General features: G+C 42.1%; 1 protein-coding gene across 4 annotated transcripts in view; it reads right to left on the reverse strand.

The window, feature by feature from the left end:
* LOC140186186 (dual specificity testis-specific protein kinase 2-like) overlaps window positions 1-19,904 on the reverse strand; it is a 120,175-nt gene that overhangs the window by 14,994 nt on the left and 85,277 nt on the right. For all 4 annotated transcript variants that reach the window (XM_072240132.1, XM_072240130.1, XM_072240131.1 and 1 more), the window contains 3 exons: window positions 12,246-12,294; window positions 11,999-12,148; window positions 1,461-1,634 (listed from right to left, as the gene is read on the reverse strand). In XM_072240132.1, the coding sequence (XP_072096233.1) occupies window positions 1,461-1,634; window positions 11,999-12,148; window positions 12,246-12,294 (373 nt within the window). The remainder of the gene's footprint in view (window positions 1-1,460; window positions 1,635-11,998; window positions 12,149-12,245; window positions 12,295-19,904) is intronic.

Raw genomic sequence — 19,904 nt, forward strand, 5'->3', positions numbered from 1 at the left:
TTAAGGGTGGACACAAGAGTCAGAACTGAAGTATCTTCACTCCAGGAATGAATTTTAAAGAGTCAGTGAGATCTGAATAAAATGGAAGAGAAGACGGTGGCGCGACACAGCGCGCAGCGGCCACTCCAGAATGAATATCTGTTATTTGTCAAGTAGGATGCCCTGCACAATCCTGATTTGATGGAGACGGAGGTGAGAAGCACGGAGGAACATCTGATGAAACTTCTGAAATGCCTGTTTCGCTGCCGCTGCTACTGTGCGATCCAGAATCTCCGGAGGGGAAGGCCCCAAATCCTCGGCTTTGCTTGTTGCTTGGCAGCCGGGGCCGGGGTCGGGGTCAAAGTGCTCAGCAGAGATGGTGCTCGGTGCTGGAGGCTTGAAGTTTTTGGCCAGACTCAAGAGTCGGCTGTGGTCGGGTGCTTCCAGGGTGCTGCATTGGCAAGTTTGCAGTGCTGGAGGTTCATGGCAGGGAGAGTTTTTCTTCCTTCTACCATCTGCGTGAGATGATGGGGCTATCGGGACTTTGAGAATTGTTTTTACCGTGTCCATGGTCTGCTCTTTATCAAATTACGGTATTGCTTTGCACTATTGTAACTATATGTTATAATTATGTGGTTTTTGTCAGTTTTAGTCTTGGTCTGTCTTGTGTTTCTGTGATATCATACCAGAGGAACATTGTATCATTCCTCAATGCATGCATTACTAAATGACAATAAACGAGGACTGAGTGTCCTCATAATCTAATGATCTGACTTCTCTTGGAACCCAACAGTTACTTTTCTCTCTATGGCAGGGGTTCCCAACCTTGAGTCCACTGACCCCTTGCTTAGTGGTTTTGGTCCATGCCATAAAAAAGTAGCTTGGGAACTTTATCCTGATGTATTCTTATTAAATACCTTACCCTACGTTATTTTGATAATAGCTTTTACCAATAATTTTGGACTTTTTAATTGATTTAGGACATAATCAGTATGCCCTTTGCAAAGCATAAATATTAAAATCCAAATAATTAAATTACAGGATTATAAGATAGTAAATTGTTCCAGAACATGGGAGCATTAGGAAAGAGAGATATAAAGGGATTTACTTGTGGTTTAACAGCAGGACTACACTTCACTACAGTACCTCTGAGAATTCTATTCCCTGCAAAGAATATTGCACTATGTCAAAGATGCTTTGTAACTCACATACGGTAAGATTTTACAGTGGAGGCCCTTAAAAGAAACTTCTGGTGGCTTGCCGTGCATTGTATGACCTTCCAGATGCCAGAGTATCCAAGTTACAAAGTTTGATTTTTTTTTTTTAAATACATGTACTTCTATTAATTTTAAGTTCATTATTTTCTTCATACAATAAGTATCTCAGTATCAAAATAATAGTACATCACCTTAAGGTGAGAAAAATGTGAAGAGACCCAACCCTTGCTCTGAAGAACTACAAAAACATTGGCTGCACGTTACCTTCCTGTCGTAAGGTTCACCTCGTAACATTTCAGGTGCCATCCAAAATGCAGATCCCACTAAGGACAACTTGCGGTCGAAGTCCTTTGTGGGCAGCTCGACCACCTCCCGTGCCAGCCCGAAGTCAGTGACTACGGCTTCTCTCCCACGTGGCGTTACCCGAATCAAACAATTCTGATGAGAAGCAAAACATGTAAATTACTGAGAGCCATTATAGGATCACAGGGTGAACGAAGTTCCACAACTCTGTTCAAGCCGTTGAATGAGATCATAGGCTTAGGAATAAGTACAAATTTTGCCAAAAGTAATTCTTAGAGACACATACAAAAAAATGCACACAGATAGCATTGTATGAAAGCATACAGATAAAAACAATTAAATGCAATTCAATCCGTTAGAGGTTATATGTGAACAATAAACCCCAAGATTGCTCCTTTCGGGACCAATTAGTAGAATCTACTTGTGTAAAATTGTGACTCAAGATGACTGAATTTATAATGGGCAAACAAATTCACTGTTTGGGCCTGGTAAATAAACCTAGGCAGTGCCAAAACAGATTTGCTGCAGAACAGTTCTAAATCTCACTGTAAATTACGATTTAAGAATGATCTGCATGGATGGCAAAGCAAATTTTCACTGTATGTTGGTATATTATTATTTTACTTTGGGATACAGTGCAGAACAGGCCCTTCTATCCCTTCGAGCCGCACCGCCCAGCAACCGCTCTCTTTAACCCTAGCCTAGTAGCTCTTAAGTGCAAAATGGGTCTTATCTATCAATTGCAAAAAGACAGGATGTATGGTGATATCCAAAAAGGAGAATCCTATCTGCAGGCTGAGAATAAATGGGGAAGACATAAAACAAGTACAGAACTTTTGCTACTTAGGAAGCTGGGTGACATCAGAGGGCAGATGCGAAATGGACATCAAAAGAAGAATAGGGATGGCAAAAGACAGCTTTATGAGAATGAAGAGTATACTGACCAACACTAAACTAGGCATGACAACCTGCCTCAGAGTACTGAAATGTTACGTTTATCCAGTTATGTTATATGGATCAGAATGTTGGATAATATCTAGTAACATGAGGAAGCAAATTAAAGCAGCAGAGATGTGGTTTTTGAGGAGGATGGAAAGAATATCATGGATGAAATGAATATCTAACGAGGATGTCATGAACAAGGCAAACACAAAAAGAGAAATAATGTATGAGATCATGAAAAGGCAATGTAACTTCATTGGACATGTGATTAGGTAAGAGGCGTTAGAATGCACAGTAATTATGGGAAAGATTGAAGTGAAGAAAGCAAGAGGAAGACAAAGACAAATGATGATGGAGACAGCAGCCAGAGAACTGGAAATGAATACCAATGAATTGATCCACTTGACCCGAAACAGGAGTGTGTGGGCCATGGCAGTCAAAGCTCAAACTGGGCATGGCACCTGATGATGATGATGATGATGATGAATAGCTCATCCAATATATCAAAGCTTAAGCCCTTTATCCCTGGAATAATTTAATAATCTTAATTAATCTCCATTATATCATCCATTACAAAGCCTCTAGTCTACATATTCCTTTCTTGTGTGCTACTTAGAACCAGGCACAATACTTAGAGTTCTGGCTAAACCAGAATACTCAAAATGCCAAGTGAATCAGAAAGTCACTTGCACTTCTCCAAATCTAGCGCACCATACTCTGTGTACACAATGTGCTTTCCTCAGCAATGGAGAAACTAAATTCAGAATGGCTAACCACTTTGTTGAACACCTGCTGAGGCAACACCCAGCTTCTCATTGGCTGCCACTTTAATACCCATCCAAATCCCTCTCTGGCCTGCCTGTGGCTTTCTGCACTATTATAACAAGCACACAACACAAATCTGAGGAACAATGAACATAGTGTAGGTAGGAGGGATTAGTGTTTGGATGTTTTTAGCTGGTTTGGCACAATATTGTGGGCCAAGTGGCCTGTTCCCATGCTGTACCCTTCTATGTTCTAATCACAGGACAATTTACAATGACCAATTAACCTATCAACCAGTAGGTCTTTGGACCATGAGAAGAAACCCACGCATTCATGGGGAGGAATGTTAAAGCTCCTGACAGATGATGTTAGAATTGAACTCCGATGCGCCACGCTGTGATCGTGTCGCGTTAACCGCTACGCCATTGTGGCACCCAACATGCGACAATAAACCAATTGCGGCACAGCAGCACAGTGGTTCACACAACACTCTACAGTACCAGCAACCCCGGTTCAATTCCCACCACTGACTGTAAGGAGTTTCTATGTTCTCCCCATGACCACATAGGTTTCCTCCAAGTGCTCCGGTTTCCTCCCAGTCCAAAGACATACTGATTGATAGGTTAACTGGTCATTGTAAATTGTCCTGTGATTAGGCAAGGGTTAAATTGGTGGGTTGCTGGGCAGCTCGGCTCAAAGGACCGATTCCGCACTGAATCTCAATAAATAAATAAAGCTGCCGTTATTAGCACAAGAAATTCTGTAGATGCTGTAAATCCAAAGCAACATACACAAAATGCTGGAGGAACTCAGAAGTAGGCAGCATCTATGGAAGTAAATAAGCAGTCGACGTTTCAGGCAGAGACCCTTCCTCCGGACCAGAAAGGAAGGGGGAAGATGCCAGAATAAAAAGGTGGGGGAAGGATAGCTAGAAGGTGAAAGGTGAAGCCATGTGGGTGGGAGAGGTAAAGGGATGGAGAGGAAGGAATCTGATAGGAAGGGAGAGTGGACCATAGGGGAAAGGGAAAGAGGGAAGCCAGGGGGAGGTGATAGGCAGGCAGAAAGAGATGAGGGGTGAGAGTGGGGAAATTGAAGAGGGGAGGGGAACAGAATTTTTGTTTTACTGGAAGGTAAAATCGATATTCATGCCATCAGAGGGAGGGTACCCAGACAGAATGCAAGGTGTTGATCTTCCATCAAGAGGATGGCCTCATCGTGACACAAGAGGCCATGGACCAACATGACGGAAAGGGAATGGGAATCCAAATTAACATTTTTGGCCACTGGGAAATTCCGCTTTTGGCAGATTTACGATGCGTCTCACCAATGTAGAGGAGGCCGCATCGTGAGCGCTGGATATCATAAGCAATCCCAGCAGATTTGCAAGTGAAATGTTGCTTCACCTGGAAGGACTGTTTGGGACCCTGAATGGAGGTGAGGGAGGAGGTGAATGGGACAGATATAGCACTTTGGCTGCTTGCAGGGATATGTGCCAGGAGGGAGATTAGTGGGGAGGGACGAATGGACAAGGGGATCATGGAGGGAATGACCTTTGTGGAAAGTAGAGAACGAGGGGGAGGTAAAGATGTATTTGGTGGTAGCCTCCCTTTGGAGATGGCAAAAGTTGCAGAGAATGACATGCTGGATGGAAAGGCTCAAGGGGTGGTAGGCAAGGACAAGAGGAACTCCATCCCTGTTAAGGAGGCAGGACAATGGGGTGAGTGTGGATGTCCAGAAATGGAGGAAATGCGGGTGAGGGCAGCATCAATAGTGGAGGAAAGGACCCCTGCTCTTTGAAGGAGGGCATCTCTGATGTCCTGGAAAGGAAATCCTGGCTGCTTTTTATTACCGACCACGACACAGCAGAGATGGCCACTCATGATGGACTTGGGGTTAATTGCTGGGCCAAATATCTCTGGTGTCAAGTGAGACCTGTTCTTGTTCAATGAGCATTTTAATCTCTCCTGAATGCAGGCAATTTTATAATATTTCTAAGCATCATTAATGAAAAGATTTTAGTTTTGAACTTTCTTGTATTTCAGAAACATCTGGGAACACAGTATATGTTGAGACCTAGTAAGCCAGGGACAAGTACCGCTTCACCATTTTTGTGGAGAGGCTTATTCTGACAATGCTCTTTCGCCACAATAACATTGTGCAACAAAAGACACTTTGACATGTCTCATTGCAAAGAATTAAATTGATTTTTCATTGGAATTGCTAATTGTATGGATCCCTTCAGCTAAGTTTGAACTCCATTCAAGTGTGAGTGGTGATTGTAGGAAATTCACTGTTGACTGCAACTTCAACCCAGTAGTTATCATTCAAGAAGTTTCATCAAAAAAAAAAAGAGGCCTTAGAAAGTCATCTCAGTGGATAGCACTATACATCTGCTTCTGAAGTTCTTTCCATTGGCTTCAGTGGAACAAACTTCAGCAGCAATGTACAATGCCTTCATTGTGCTAGCTGAAAAGGTTCAGAGATATAGCAAGGAAAACATTCTAGGTAATGATCAGTGATAAATAAACGCGAACTCCAGAAGGGCATCCTTTATTCAATCCTTCACATATTTCAAAAGACAATTACATATTGTTAATTATGCAAGTAGACAGAATCAGGTTTAATATCGTAATTCATGGCATACGTCATGAATTTTTCTCTACAACAAATGTATGTTGCAATACATAATAAAAATATTAATTCCAATAAGAAATATATATAAAAAATTAAATTAGTGCAAAAAAAGTGAGGTAAAAAAAGTGATGGGGGGTGGGGGAAGCTGTTCGTAAAGTGTTGAGTGTGTGTCTTCAGGCTCCTGTACCACCACCTTGATGGTAGCAATGAAAAGAATGTGTCCTGGGTGGCAGCGGTCATTAATGTTAGTTGCTGCCATTTTGAGACATTGTCATTTGAGGATGTCCTCGATGCTGAGGAGGTTAGTGTTCATGATGAAGCTGGCCGAGTTTGCCACTTTCTGCAGCTTCTTCCAATCATGTGTAATAGCGCTCTACACCATACGGTGGTGCAACCACTTAGAATACTCTCCACAGTACATCTGTAGAAATATGCAAGAGTCTTCAGTGACATACCAAGTCTTCTCAAACTCCAAATGCAATATAACCACTGTCATGGTCTCTTTGTAATTGTTGGGCCCAAGATGGATCCTCAGAGATGTTGACACCCAGGAACTTGACACTATTCACCCTTTCCACTGCTGATCCCTCGATGAGGATTGGTGTGTGGGTGTGTGTTCCCTCAACTTCCCCTTCCTGTAGTCCACAATCAATTCCTTGATCTTACTGATGTTGAGAGCAAGGTTGCTGTTGCAACACCATTCAAGCAGTTGACATTTCTCACTCTGGTACACTTCCTCATCAACATCTGAAATTTTGCCATCAATAGCTGCATCATCAGCAAATTTATAGATGGAGTTTGAGCAGCACCTCACCACACAGTCGTGGCTGTACCGAGAGTTGAGCAGTGGGCAAAGCACGCATCCTTGAGGTGCACCAGTTTTGACTGCCAGCAAGGAGGACATATTATTTCTGATCTGCACTGACTGTGGTGTCTCGATGAGGAAGTCAAGAATCCAGCTGTAGAGGGAGGTACTGAGGCTCGGGTTTTGGATCCTAAAATAAAATAGTGGATATAGCCCAGTTCATCACGGGTAAAGCCCTCCCCATCATTAAGCACATCTACATGGAATAGTGTCGCAGGAAAGGAACATCCATCATCAAGGGCCCCCACCATCCAGGCCATGGTTTCTTCTCACTGTTTCCATCAGAAAGGTGGTACAAGAGCATCAGGATCCACACCACCTGGTTTAGAACCAATTATTAGCTCACAAACTATGGACTCGCTTTCAAGGACTTTCTCATGTTCTCGACATTTATTGGTTACTTATTCATTATTATTACTACTACCTTTTGTGTTTGCACAGTTTGTTGTCTTTTGCACACTGATTGATTATCTACGCTGTTGGATGTGGTCTTTCACTTCATCTTCAAATCTGTTGGGGTCGTCTACTGTATCCGGTGCTCCCAATATGATCTCCTCTACATTTGTGAGCCCCAACATAATCTGGGGACCACTTTGTGGAGCACCTCTGTTCCGTCTGGCAAAAGCTGATGTTTCCAGCAAACCATTTTAATTCCTATCCCTTCTCCCATTCCGGCATGTCGCTCCTTGATCTTCGGTTTTGCCATAATTAGGCTACTCTCAGGATGAAGGAGAAACACCTCATATTCTGTCTAGATTCAAAGTTCCAAGTAAATTTATTATCAAAGTAAACATACGTCAACATATACAACCCTGAGCCCCATCTTCTCACAGGCGTACTCAATAAATCCAATAACCATAATAGAATCAATGAAAGACCACACCAACTGGATGGACAACCAGTATGCAAAAGACAATATACTATGAAAATACAATAAATAATAATGATAAATAAATACGCAAAAAATATCGAGAACATGAGATGAAGAGTCCTTGAAAGCCAGTCCATAGGTTGTGGGAACAGTTAGTTCAGTGATGGGGCAAGTAAAGTTGAGTGAAGTTATCCTCTCTGGTTCAAGCACCTGATGGTTGAGGGGTAATAACTGTTCCTGAACCTGATGGTGAGAGTCCTGAGGCTCCTGTACCTGCTTCCTGATGGTAGCAGCGAGAAGAGAGCATGATCTGGATATCAGAGGTCCCAGAGATGGATGCTGGGGTCGCTGATGATGTATGCGGCTTACCTGCAACAACATTCCATGCAGATTTGCTTAATGATGGGGTGGACTTTACCCATGATGAACTACATTTTGTAGGGCTTTCTGTTCAAGGGCATTGCTATTTCCATACCTGGCTGTGATGTAGCCAATCAATACCACACATCTTTAGAAGTTTGTCAAAGTTTCAGATATAATACCAAATTTTTTTTAATATATACAAACGAACTCCTAAGAAAGTAGAGGCTCTGCTGTGCTTTCTTCATAACTGCACTTATGTGCTGGGCCCAGGACAGGTCCTCAGAAATAATAACACCTAGGAATTTAAAGTTGCTTAGCATCTCTACCTTTGATCTCCCGACGGTGTCAGGAAATTTAAATATGACATTTAAGACTTAAATAGGTAGCCTCCAAACTGATGTGATGAACATTGATTTCTTCTTCCAGTAAAATGTCATTTCCTTCCTCTCTTCTATTCCGCACTCTGGCCTCTTACCCCTTCTCCTCACCTGCCTTTCACCTCCCGCTTGTTCCCCTCCTTCTCCCTGTCTCCCATGATCCACTCAGATTCTTTCTTCACCAACACACATCAAAGTTGCTGGTGAACGCAGCAGGCCAGACAGCATCTCTAGGAAGAGGTACAGTCGACGTTTCAGGCCGAGACCCTTCGTCAGGACTAACTGAAGAGCTAGTAAGAGATTTGGAAGTGGGAGGGGGAGAGGGAGATCCAAAATGATAGGAGAAGACAGGAGGGGGTCTCGGCCTGAAACGTCGACTGTACCTCTTTCTAGAGATGCTGTCTGGCCTGCTGCGTTCACCAGCAACTTTGATGTGTGTTGCTTGAATTTCCAGCATCTGCAGAATTCCTCGTGTTTCCTTCCTCACCAGCCGCTTACCATTCCCACCCACCTGGCTTCACCCATCACCTTTCAGCTAGTCCTCCTTTGCACAACTTTCTTCTGGTGTCTTCCCCCCTCCTTTGCAATCCTGAAGGGCTTATAGTGTCAACTGTTTATTCATTTCCATAGATGATGCCTGAACTGCTGAGTTCCTCCAGCATTTTGTGTGTGTATTGCTCTGGATTTCCAGCATTTGCAGACTTTCTGGTGTTTATTATTTCATTGATTCTATTGTATTTCATGTATTAACTCTAAATAAATAAATAAATGAATCTCAGGGTTGTCTACGGTGACATACATGTACTTTGATAATAAGTTTACTTTGAAGTGCCCCGCTCATTACAGATCGTTGCCAAATGAACTAACTCTTCTATTATATGGTCATTGCTGCATAATGGATCTTTTTCCCACTTTTGCTTGGACATATTCGCTGGTGGTTCTTAATAAAACATCAAAGCAGTTTTCACAAATTTAAAATGATTTTATCTTATCTTTCTTCCAGCCATTGAAGTAAATGTTTGCATTCACCTTTGATAATAAACGTACTTTGAACCTCAACACCATTTTATTTTCTTCCGTGTAAAATACTGTATGTTCATTTATTATGGAGAGCAAGTCGACGCAAATTTCCTTCCAATTCATCCTATTTAGGTTATGGTTCAGCCAAGCTCTTTCTCCTGTCTGCAGTCTCTCCCGTATCTGTTGTAGTTAATGATGAATGGTGTCTCATTCGTTTGTCAGATTGTGAGCACGGCAGGAGCCTTTCAAATGTATCTTCACATGTGCTGATCTTCTTGCTTATTCTGTTTTCAGTGGCCTTTATAACCAGGCTAATGTGAAATATGCTATATGAGACATCTTGTTTGAAGTCTGGCTAAAAGCGATTCATTTGAATATGAACACACTGTACAGCTCAGAAGAGGGTCTTCTTTTTGAGAATGACTGAACAATAATTTATCACATCACATGACGTGCAGTGGGAGTGTTCTGTGCTGACAAGCTTCGCTGTACAATGCCATTCAAATACAGGTGAAGAATGAGTAAAGCAGCTTGACTGTGGTAAACTGCAAAGTTAATCCTTATTATCTACCTCCCACACAATATGTTGCTTACTACATAATAAAGAGGAAATAGTCTTTATCAGACTCAATGAAGCACATTATTCATTTACAGCTAAATGAAAACAGAACAGAATGATTATAAATATTTTACAGGACCCTTATTAATATTTCAATATGCTCACTTTTTATTCTCTCTGTATTGGTAACGAATAACTATATACGGACTGTTAGCCTTTTATCCCTTTTAAACAAAATACCTGTTAGCCACCTCACAATATTTCCATTCAGAAACTACACTCATTTTAAACTTTCAATTCATCCCGCATTTGAAGGAGGAAGCATAATTTTGTGATAATTTCCAATTCTTTTTTACATCAAATTTAAAGCAAAGATAAGGTGATTCCACACAACTTGGTTCGTTACTGTAATTTGCGTTATTAATTTCCTTTTCGTACCTGTATGCAGACATCCCACCTTGCAAAAACTCATTTCAGGGAGGTAGCACCATCAATTTGCGGGGGACTCCCGGAACTTCCGGGAGAGGTGGGACGTCTGCAATAGAGTAGCTCCTTAGCAGCTAACCAGCTGGTTTAAATAATGTTAGCTATGCTAATGAACGAATGACACCTGATAAACTCACCTCAACATGTCTTTTACAGTCTTAACCCACCATGGGCAATAGAAAAGTCACCGTTGCAAACAGTGCAGCGAGCAACACTGTCATTATTTTGACCCCTATTAGGCAGGGGTACACTTTAGTGTAGTCTGGGGTGACGTACATTTTATATTTTCTTTTTTTTTTTAAGAACACTCTGCCACTCTGACTTTTTTTTTGGAACTCTGTGTGTGTGTCTCTCTCTTTCTCTCTCTCTCTCTTGCGCCCTCTCGCTCGTGGTTACTCTCTCCCTCGTGGTCGCTCTCACTCGCTCTCTCACGCTTGCTTTCTTGCTCTTGCTCTCTCGCGCTTGCTTTCTTGCTCTTGCACTCGCTCTTTCTCGCACGTTCTCTCACGCTCGCTCTCAAAAAAAATCAATTTCCGGGACATTGTATATAATTTGCAGGCATCAGGGAGCCACTATTAATATGCGGGAGACTCCCGGCACTTCCAGGAGAGGTGGGATGTCTGTGTATGCATAAAATTTCAAAGATCTGTTTTGCAACAGTTGCATTTATTTCCAGACTTTGACATGCAGCAGTCTCTTAAATGCCTTTTTGTTTCTGATTTGCAAAATTCTGTCACTTTTCCTAAAAGCTCTCACTCATGCTGTGCCAAGAATAGTGATTCTATTCCCTCAGCAGCATCTGAGATACAAGTTAGACAAGATTGCCAATTATCTGGTTACTTGCATTGAAGTAAAACAAATATAGCCCCATTGTTTGAACTACAGATTGGTTTGAGACTATCCAATCACTTCAGAACAATACGAGATTCAAACCTCATCTCCAGAAATGAAACAACAATGGGCCACATTATGAAATTCCTCATTTTAAAGTAACTAACAGAAACTGTTTTTAAGGATAAATAGTTTCTATTTAATGATTAACAAGATTCAAAAACAAAAATAAAAGCCCCAAAACTTCTGTTAGAACTGAACTTCCGATGCCTGCTTTCACCTCTGAAATTATGCCGAAACTGGGGATGCTCATGCACAAGTAGGCAAGTTCGTGTACATACTTTGACAATAAATGTACTTTCAATCTTTAAAATTGAAGCCTTCCACACAGCTGAGTTCTGGGGCCATCCCAACCGCACATAGCAATACATTTTCCTGGCACTTACAGGGATAGTTGCCTATTGTACTAACAGACAGTTTGACTTGGCCCCAGGTTCAGCAATCCCATTCAGTCCATGGAAATGGCTATGAGGGAGCTGGGTGTGCTATGCACAATCCAAATTGAATTAATTCCAATATAGTTAATTGCTACAGTTTCCTTATGTTTTTATATTTTGAAATATTGTTAATATTATTTTCTAATAGCGTGAAAGGTTCAAATATATAACTATATCATTGAACTTTTAGTACTATTAGTGCACACACACACACACGTACGTGCTTTACTTCACCCTGTGTTTAGCACCTTACACAGAGGATAAATTTCAACTGTAGTCTGTACCTTACCTTGGAGTTTAAGTCTCTATGATAGATATTCTTTGAGTGTAGATACACCATTCCTCTTGTAATGTCTGATGCAAGATCTACTTTTTCCTTCCAAGTCAGATTAACTTCTTTATTGGCTAGCAGTTCTTCCAGGCATCCACCATTAACATACTGCAAATCAGAACATTCGCAAACACTTAACAATACAAATGGACTATTTTGTTTACATCTTATTTGCATTGTGTTTGTGTGGTAAAATAATATTTACCTCAAGCATAGGATAGAGTTTATCTTCTTTAACACATACCCCAAGATATCTGAAAAAGTCAATAAGAAAATGCTTTTTGTACAGCGGATCACAAGTTTCATTAATGTTTATGGCGTCAGCAAATCCATTGATATGGTATTTGGAATCAAAATTACCATGACCTTGAAATGCTGAACAATATCCTTCATGTTTTTAACAATGAAAAAACGGTATCTGGATAATTACTGATTCTATCAAAGCCAGAAAATTCCTTGGAGTGGCATTCTTTTCTCAGTCAATGTAATTTTAAAGGAATTAAAAGCAGAACACTGGGGATAACTCCAAAATGTTTCCTGAACTTGATGAACAGAGATGTTGGCGAGATCACACCAGGATTTGTGTGCACAGTTTGGTTGCCTGTAGGACAGGTTCATGCTATAGGAGGAATGAAATTAAGCTAGAAAGTGTGCAGAAAAGCTTCACAAGAATGTGGCCTGGTGTCGAGCACTTGGTTATAAGGAGCAATTTGATAGGCTGGAAATTTTCTCTCTGGAGTGGAGGCGGCCAAGGGTTGACCTTATAGAAGTTTATAAAATCATGAAGGTCAAATATAAAGTCAGTCTAATTCCACAGGGTAGGGGAGTCCAAAATTAGAAAGAATAGGTTTACAGCAAGAGGGGGAAGGTTAAGAGGGGGAAGGTTAAGAGGGGGAAGGTTAAGAGGGGGAAGGTTAAGAGGGGGAAGGTTAAGAGGGGGAAGGTTAAGAGGGGGAAGGTTAAGAGGGGAAAGGTTAAGAGGGGAAAGGTTAAGAGGGGAAAGGTTAAGAGGGGAAAGGTTAAGAGGGGAAAGGTTAAGAGGGGAAAGGTTAAGAGGGGAAAGGTTAAGAGGGGAAAGGTTAAGAGGGGAAAGGTTAAGAGGGGAAAGGTTAAGAGGGGAAAGGTTAAGAGGGGAAAGGTTAAGAGGGGAAAGGTTAAGAGGGGAAAGGTTAAGAGGGGAAAGGTTAAGAGGGGAAAGGTTAAGAGGGGAAAGGTTAAGAGGGGAAAGGTTAAGAGGGGAAAGGTTAAGAGGGGAAAGGTTAAGAGGGGAAAGGTTAAGAGGGGAAAGGTTAAGAGGGGAAAGGTTAAGAGGGGAAAGGTTAAGAGGGGAAAGGTTAAGAGGGGAAAGGTTAAGAGGGGAAAGGTTAAGAGGGGAAAGGTTAAGAGGGGAAAGGTTAAGAGGGGAAAGGTTAAGAGGGGAAAGGTTAAGAGGGGAAAGGTTAAGAGGGGAAAGGTTAAGAGGGGAAAGGTTAAGAGGGGAAAGGTTAAGAGGGGAAAGGTTAAGAGGGGCAGGCTTTGCTGCATAGTTGCTAGAGAAAGTGGTAGAAGTGGATAGAATTACAATGTTTAAAAGACATCAGGATAGGATCATGGATCAGAGTGGTTTAAGAGGCATTTGAGGAAATGCAGGCAAATGGACCTAGCTCAGGAAGGCATATTCATCAGCACCATTCTGTGCCGGATAACTCCACCACTATGGATAGCAATTATGTTTGGTGAAGCTGGTAGGGTGGTTCCCTGTTCTGATAACTTAAAGGTATCAGTTTGAAGTTAAATATTAAATACTGTAACAGGCAGCTGACTCACAAAGCCTTTCAATATACATTTTGGGCCTGGGTGGATTAGAGGGAGTGCAGGGGACGGGGGAGTGGAAAGGGAACGGAAAGGGAGCATGGGAAATGGGTTTGTGGTGAGTCAAAGTGGCACAGCAAACAATTCCTGGTGAATTGGGTGTTAAACCATCAGAATTTCTGAATAACCTGACAGCAGACTACTGGAGTTTTTCCACATCTAACATGCCACAGAAAATACTTAAGCAGTGGCCTTACAGTGACAAGTGTTAAAGGCACTACCACAAGAATTTGGTAGTAATAGCCAGCACCGTACTACTCTCGTGCCAGCAGTTCCACAGAGAACCACTGGTTAACACCATCACGTGGGCCAGTGCGTTCAAGAATTTGGCACCTGTGCACTGCAGGTCATGTTACTTAAATTATTTCATCCAATATTCAACATAATGGATGTGGAAATGGTGCATTGGCCTTCATCAACCATGGGATTGAGATTAAGAGCCGAGAGGTAATGTTGCAGCTATATAGGAACCTGATCAGAACCCACTTGGAGTACTGTGCTCAATTCTGGTCGCTTCACTACAGGAAGGACATTCGAAACCATAGAAATGGTGCAGAGGAGATTTACAAGGACGTTACCTGGTTTGGAAAGCATTTCTTATGAGAATAGGTTGAGTGAATTCGGCCTTTTCTCCTTGGACCGATGGAGGATGAGAGGTGACCTGATAGAGGTGTACAAGGTAATGAGAGGCATTGATCATATGGATAGTCAAAGGCTTTTTCCCAGGGCTGAAATAGCTGGCATGAGAGGGCAAAGTTTTAAAGTGCTTGGAGGTAGATACAGAGGAGATGTCAGGGGCAAGTTTTTTTTTTTAAATACAGAGAGAGTAGAGAGTGTGTGGAATGGACTGCCGGCAGCGGTGGTGGAGGTGGAAATGATAGGGTCTTTTAAGAGACTCCTGGAGAGGTACATGGAGGTTAGAAAAATAGAGGACTATGGGTAAGCCTAGGTAGTTCTAAGGTAAGGCCATGTTTGGCACAGCTTTGTGGGCAGAAGGGCCTGTATTGGGCTGTAAGTTTTCTATGTTTCTATAAAATATTTCATACATAGAAAGTTGAAAAAGCCATTCACATAGCTATCAAAGGACCATGAGGGTAGTCAAGAGGATTCATGGACCTATCACTTGAAGCCCTGTCACTGCCCACAGATTACTCATCTCTACAGAAGTGCCAATGCCAGGGAGGCTCGAATCATACCTGGGGCATAGACTCTTATTTGGTGGTTGGGGGGGCGGGGGAGAGATAAATAATACCTCATCTAAATTTTAGGACATGTGTTCACCAACAATTATGGCAATAAATTCCCCAATCAACGTACTTAATCAAATGGCCTTATGAATATCATTATTGTAACTACTCCAACCACCTACTTTCCAGCCCATTCTATATATGCACCACTCTCTGTATGAAAAAGTTTCCCCTCCACTCCCTTTTAAACCTTTCACCTGCTGTCCTGAAAAAGATTATGTGCATTCACTCTATCTTTGCCGTCCAATTTCATATGCATCTACATGAACACAAGACATAGGACATAGGAGCAGAATTAAGCCATTCAGCCAATTGAGTCTGCACCACCATTCCATTATGGTTGATTTATTATCCCTCTCAACCCCATTCTCCTGCCCTTGCCCCATAACCTTTGACAGCATTTAGGCAACCGTTAGTCTCATAAGGCCATGGATTTGCGCCTTGGAAGGTTTCCAGGGCGCAGGCCTGGGCAAGGTTGTATGGAAGACCAGCAGTTGCCCATGCTGCAAAAGTCTCCCCTCTCCACGCCACTGATGTTGTCCAAGGGAAGGGCATTAGGACCCATACAGCTTGGCACCGATGTTGTCTCAGAGCAATGTGTGGTTAAGTGCCTTGCTCAAGGACACACACGCAGTCTCAGCCAAGGCTCGAACGAGCGACCTTCAAATCACTAGACAAATGCCTTAACCACTTGGCCATGTTTGACAGCATTACAAAATCACATATCTATCAACCTCTGCTTGAAATAAACCCAATAGTTTGACCTCCACAGCAATGAATTCTACAATTTCACCAATCTCTGGCTAAAGAAATCCCCCCCACCATCTCTGTTCTAAAGAGAATTCCTCCTATTCTGAGGCTGTGTCCTCTGATCCCAGATTTTTCCACAACTGGAAATATACGCTCCACATCTACTCTATCTGGTCATGACAATATTAGGTAGGTTTCCATGGGCTTCCCCCTCATCACCTAAACTCTAGTGAGTACAGGCCCAGAGCCATCAAACGGTCCTCATGTGTTAACCATTTCATTCATAATCATTCTCATAAATCACCTCTGGACCTTCTCCAATGCCAACACATTTTTTCATTATTTGGCCCAAAACTGCTCGCAATACCCCAGATGTGGTCTAACCTATAAAGCCTCAGCATCACATCCTTGCTTTTGTATTTTAGTCCCCTCAAAATGAGAGCTAACATTGCATTTGCCTGTCTTACCACCAACTCAACCTGCAAGTTAAACTTCAGAGAATCTAAAATTGTACCAGGACTCCCAAGTCCCTTTGGACCTCCGATTTCAGAATTTCCTCCCCATTTAAAAAACTATGCCTTTATTCCTTCTACCAAAGTGCATGAAATATACTTCCCTACATCATATTGTATCTGCCTTTTCTTTACCTATTCTACTAATCTAAGTCCACTTGTAGACTCTCTACCTATCCTCAACACTGCCTGCCCCTCCACCTGTCTTTGTATCACAAGCTGCGTATTTTGCGTTAATCTTCACTAGAAGACACCAGCAGCATGCCAGACACTTGAGAGCGTTAGGGTCAGAAGTGAATGCAGCTGTTTTCACTAAGGAGAAAGTGCCTGGGAAAATGAAATGCATAAAGATAGAAACATGACCTGGACCAGGTGGTATACACCCCAGGGTATATACCACAAATTTGACCACAAAGCCATCAATTCCATAATCTAGACCATTGACATAAAGCACAAAAAGCAGCAGACCCAACACTGACTCCGATAGAACACCACTAATCACCGGCAACCAACCAGAAAAGGCACCCTTTATTTCCACTCTGCCTCGTACCAGTCAGCCAATTGTATATCCATCCTAGTATCATTCCCATATTACTATAGGCTTTTATCTTATTTAGCAGCCCAATGTGCAACACATTGTCAAAGGTCTTCTGAAATTAACGACATCCACTGATTCTCTTTTGTCTATCCTACCTGATATTCCCTCAAAAGCATTTCAACAGATTTGTCAAGCAAGATTTCCCCTTAAGGAAACCCTGTGTGGCTCCAAGTACCACGAAACTTCATCCTTAATAATAGACTCTAACATATTCCCAACCTCTGAAATCAGGCTAACTGGCCTATGATTCCTTGTCTTTCACCTCCCTCTCGTCTTAAAGAGCATGTAACATTTCCAATTTTCCAGTCCTCCAAAACCATTCCAGAATCTAGTGATTCTTGAAAGATCATTACTAATGCCTCCACAATCTTTTCAGCCATCTCTTTATGAACCCTGGGGTGTATAACATCTGGTCCAGGTCACCTTTCTATCTTTAGATGTTTTCAGCTTCTCAAGCTTTTTCCTTAGTAGGAACAACTGCACTCACTTCTGACCCCGACACACTCAAATTTCTGGCATGCTACTGGGGTCTCCCATTGAAGACTAATGCAGAAGTAAGGCCACCCTTCGATGTCCTACATTCCAAGGAATAAAGTCCTAGCCTGTCAAACTCTTCCCTGGAATTCAGGCCCTTGAGTCTAGGCAGCATCCTCAAAACTTCTCTACTCTTTCTAGTTGAATAATGTTTCCTATAACAGGGTAACTAAAACTGTACATAATACTCAAAATGAAGTCTCAGCAACATCTTGTACAACTGCAATATAACACGCCAATTACTATGCTAAATGCCCTGACAGGTGAAGAGCAGCATGCCAAACACCCATGACCCTCTGCTTCCTACCATTGAACCAATTAGGACTTCAGCAGCCCACTTCTCCCTGGATCCCACACTATCTAATCTTCCACACTAGCCTACCATGGGGGACCTTGACAAAAGCCTCGTTAATGTCCACATGGAAAACGTCTACTGCTCTACCCTCACCGTTCCTCTTGGTTACTCCTGCGAAACCTGTCAGACATGCATGCATAAAGCCACGCAGACTGACACCATTCAGTGTCTACTGAAATGCTGACAGATCCTGTCACTCAGCACCTCGTACATTAATTACCTCACTGAACTGTAGATCCCAAACTAGTCTTCATTGCCCTTCTTAAATAATGATACAACACTGGGCACACCCAGTCTTCAGGGACTTCACCCATAGCTAAGGACAAAGCAAATACCTCTGCACAAGGGCTTCATAAATTTCTTCCCTAGCTTCCCAGAAGATCCTAACGATCCACTTAAGGAGATACATCCACTTTAATACCCTTTAAGACTGCCAATACCTACTCCCTGGTAATTTGTATGTGCTGCAAGTCAACACTCATTCCTTTAGCATCCATTATTTTCTCCACTGTAAAAACCAATCAGAAATATTCACTAAGTTCCTTCCCATCTCCTGTGGTTCCACACCTTGATTTTTATTCTCTCCCTAGCCACCCTTTTACTCTCCACATACCTATAAAATCTCCTGGGAGTTTCTTTAATCCTGCTGACCAGATCCATCTCATATCTTCTTTTTACCAATCTCACTTCCCTCAGATTTCATAACTTGCAATGTTGGCAGCTGAAAGCATGGGTGCCAGTGATGGAGGCGATGATTTAAGAATGAGCAAGCAGCTCATTAAGGAGTGCAGATACCTCAGGCATTGCGCAGGATGGAGAGGGTAAGACAGATTGTGGAAAATCAAGGCACTGCAGAACCATGAGCGTTTGTCAGCCAATAAGTACAAGGAAGATGGGTGAGTGGGATTTGCTACAAGTTAGGACATGAATGAGATCTTTGAGTTATTGGGGATGAGAACAATAAAGGTTGGCAGGTACACATTTGAATATTCAAGTCAACTGGGATTGAAATTATGAATGAAATGTTCCAAAGCAGATGTGTTGTAGGATCTGGGCGTGTTATTGAAGTGGAAACAGGTACGTTAAGTGGTGGCATTAGTGAGTCACAATTGTACAGAAATGGGCCATTCAGCCCTCCACATCCATGCCGACCTTTTTACTCTTTTATCTAATACCTGCCCACATTAGGAATGTATTCATCTATGCCTTGCCTATTCAAGTATCTGTCTAAATGTCTCTTTAATTAGAGATTATATCTGATGCCATTACCTCCACTGGCCAAACATTCCAGGTATCAATCGTACTCTTCCCATCAAATCTCCTTTTAAGCTCATTCCTCGCATCTTAAAAACTTTGGCCTCTTGTTTTTGACACCCCTATCATGAGAAATGGATTCCAACTATGAGTTCTATTTATGCCTCATAATTTTATACACCTCTTTCAGGGCATTCTGCAACCACCTTGGCTTCAGGGAGAGAAGCACAGCCTATCCAAACTCAGCCCATAGCCAAGTTCTCTGGTGGCAAATGGACCTGCACAATATTGCAGTTATGGCCTAACCAATGTTTTGTAAAGTCACAACTTTACTGTCCTAACTCTTATATTCAACTCCTCAACCTTTGGAGACAAGCATGGGTGGTGCAGTAGTGTGGTGTTTAGCACAGTGCTTTACAGTACAGGTGACCCAGGATCAATTCCCACCACTGCCTGTAAGGAATTTGTACGTTTGCCTTGTGATCACACGGGCTTCCTCCAAAAGTGCAAGGACGTACCACTTAGTAGATTAATTGGTAACCAAACAACCAACCGGTCTGTTTTGGCACAATCAGGGAAATATAGACAGATCCCCAAGTCTTTCTGTTCATCATCACTCCTTAATATCCTTGTAGGGTAATGTAATAGATGACACACATTGTTCATAATAGAAACTGCTCTACATAATTCACAAACACCGTCATTGAGTTATGGTGTTCACTTTAACAGACGGTGTCTGACATAATGATGTCAGTGCAAAGCA

This window comes from Mobula birostris, chromosome 22, assembly GCF_030028105.1.
Source record: "Mobula birostris isolate sMobBir1 chromosome 22, sMobBir1.hap1, whole genome shotgun sequence".
NCBI lineage: Eukaryota > Metazoa > Chordata > Chondrichthyes > Myliobatiformes > Myliobatidae > Mobula > Mobula birostris.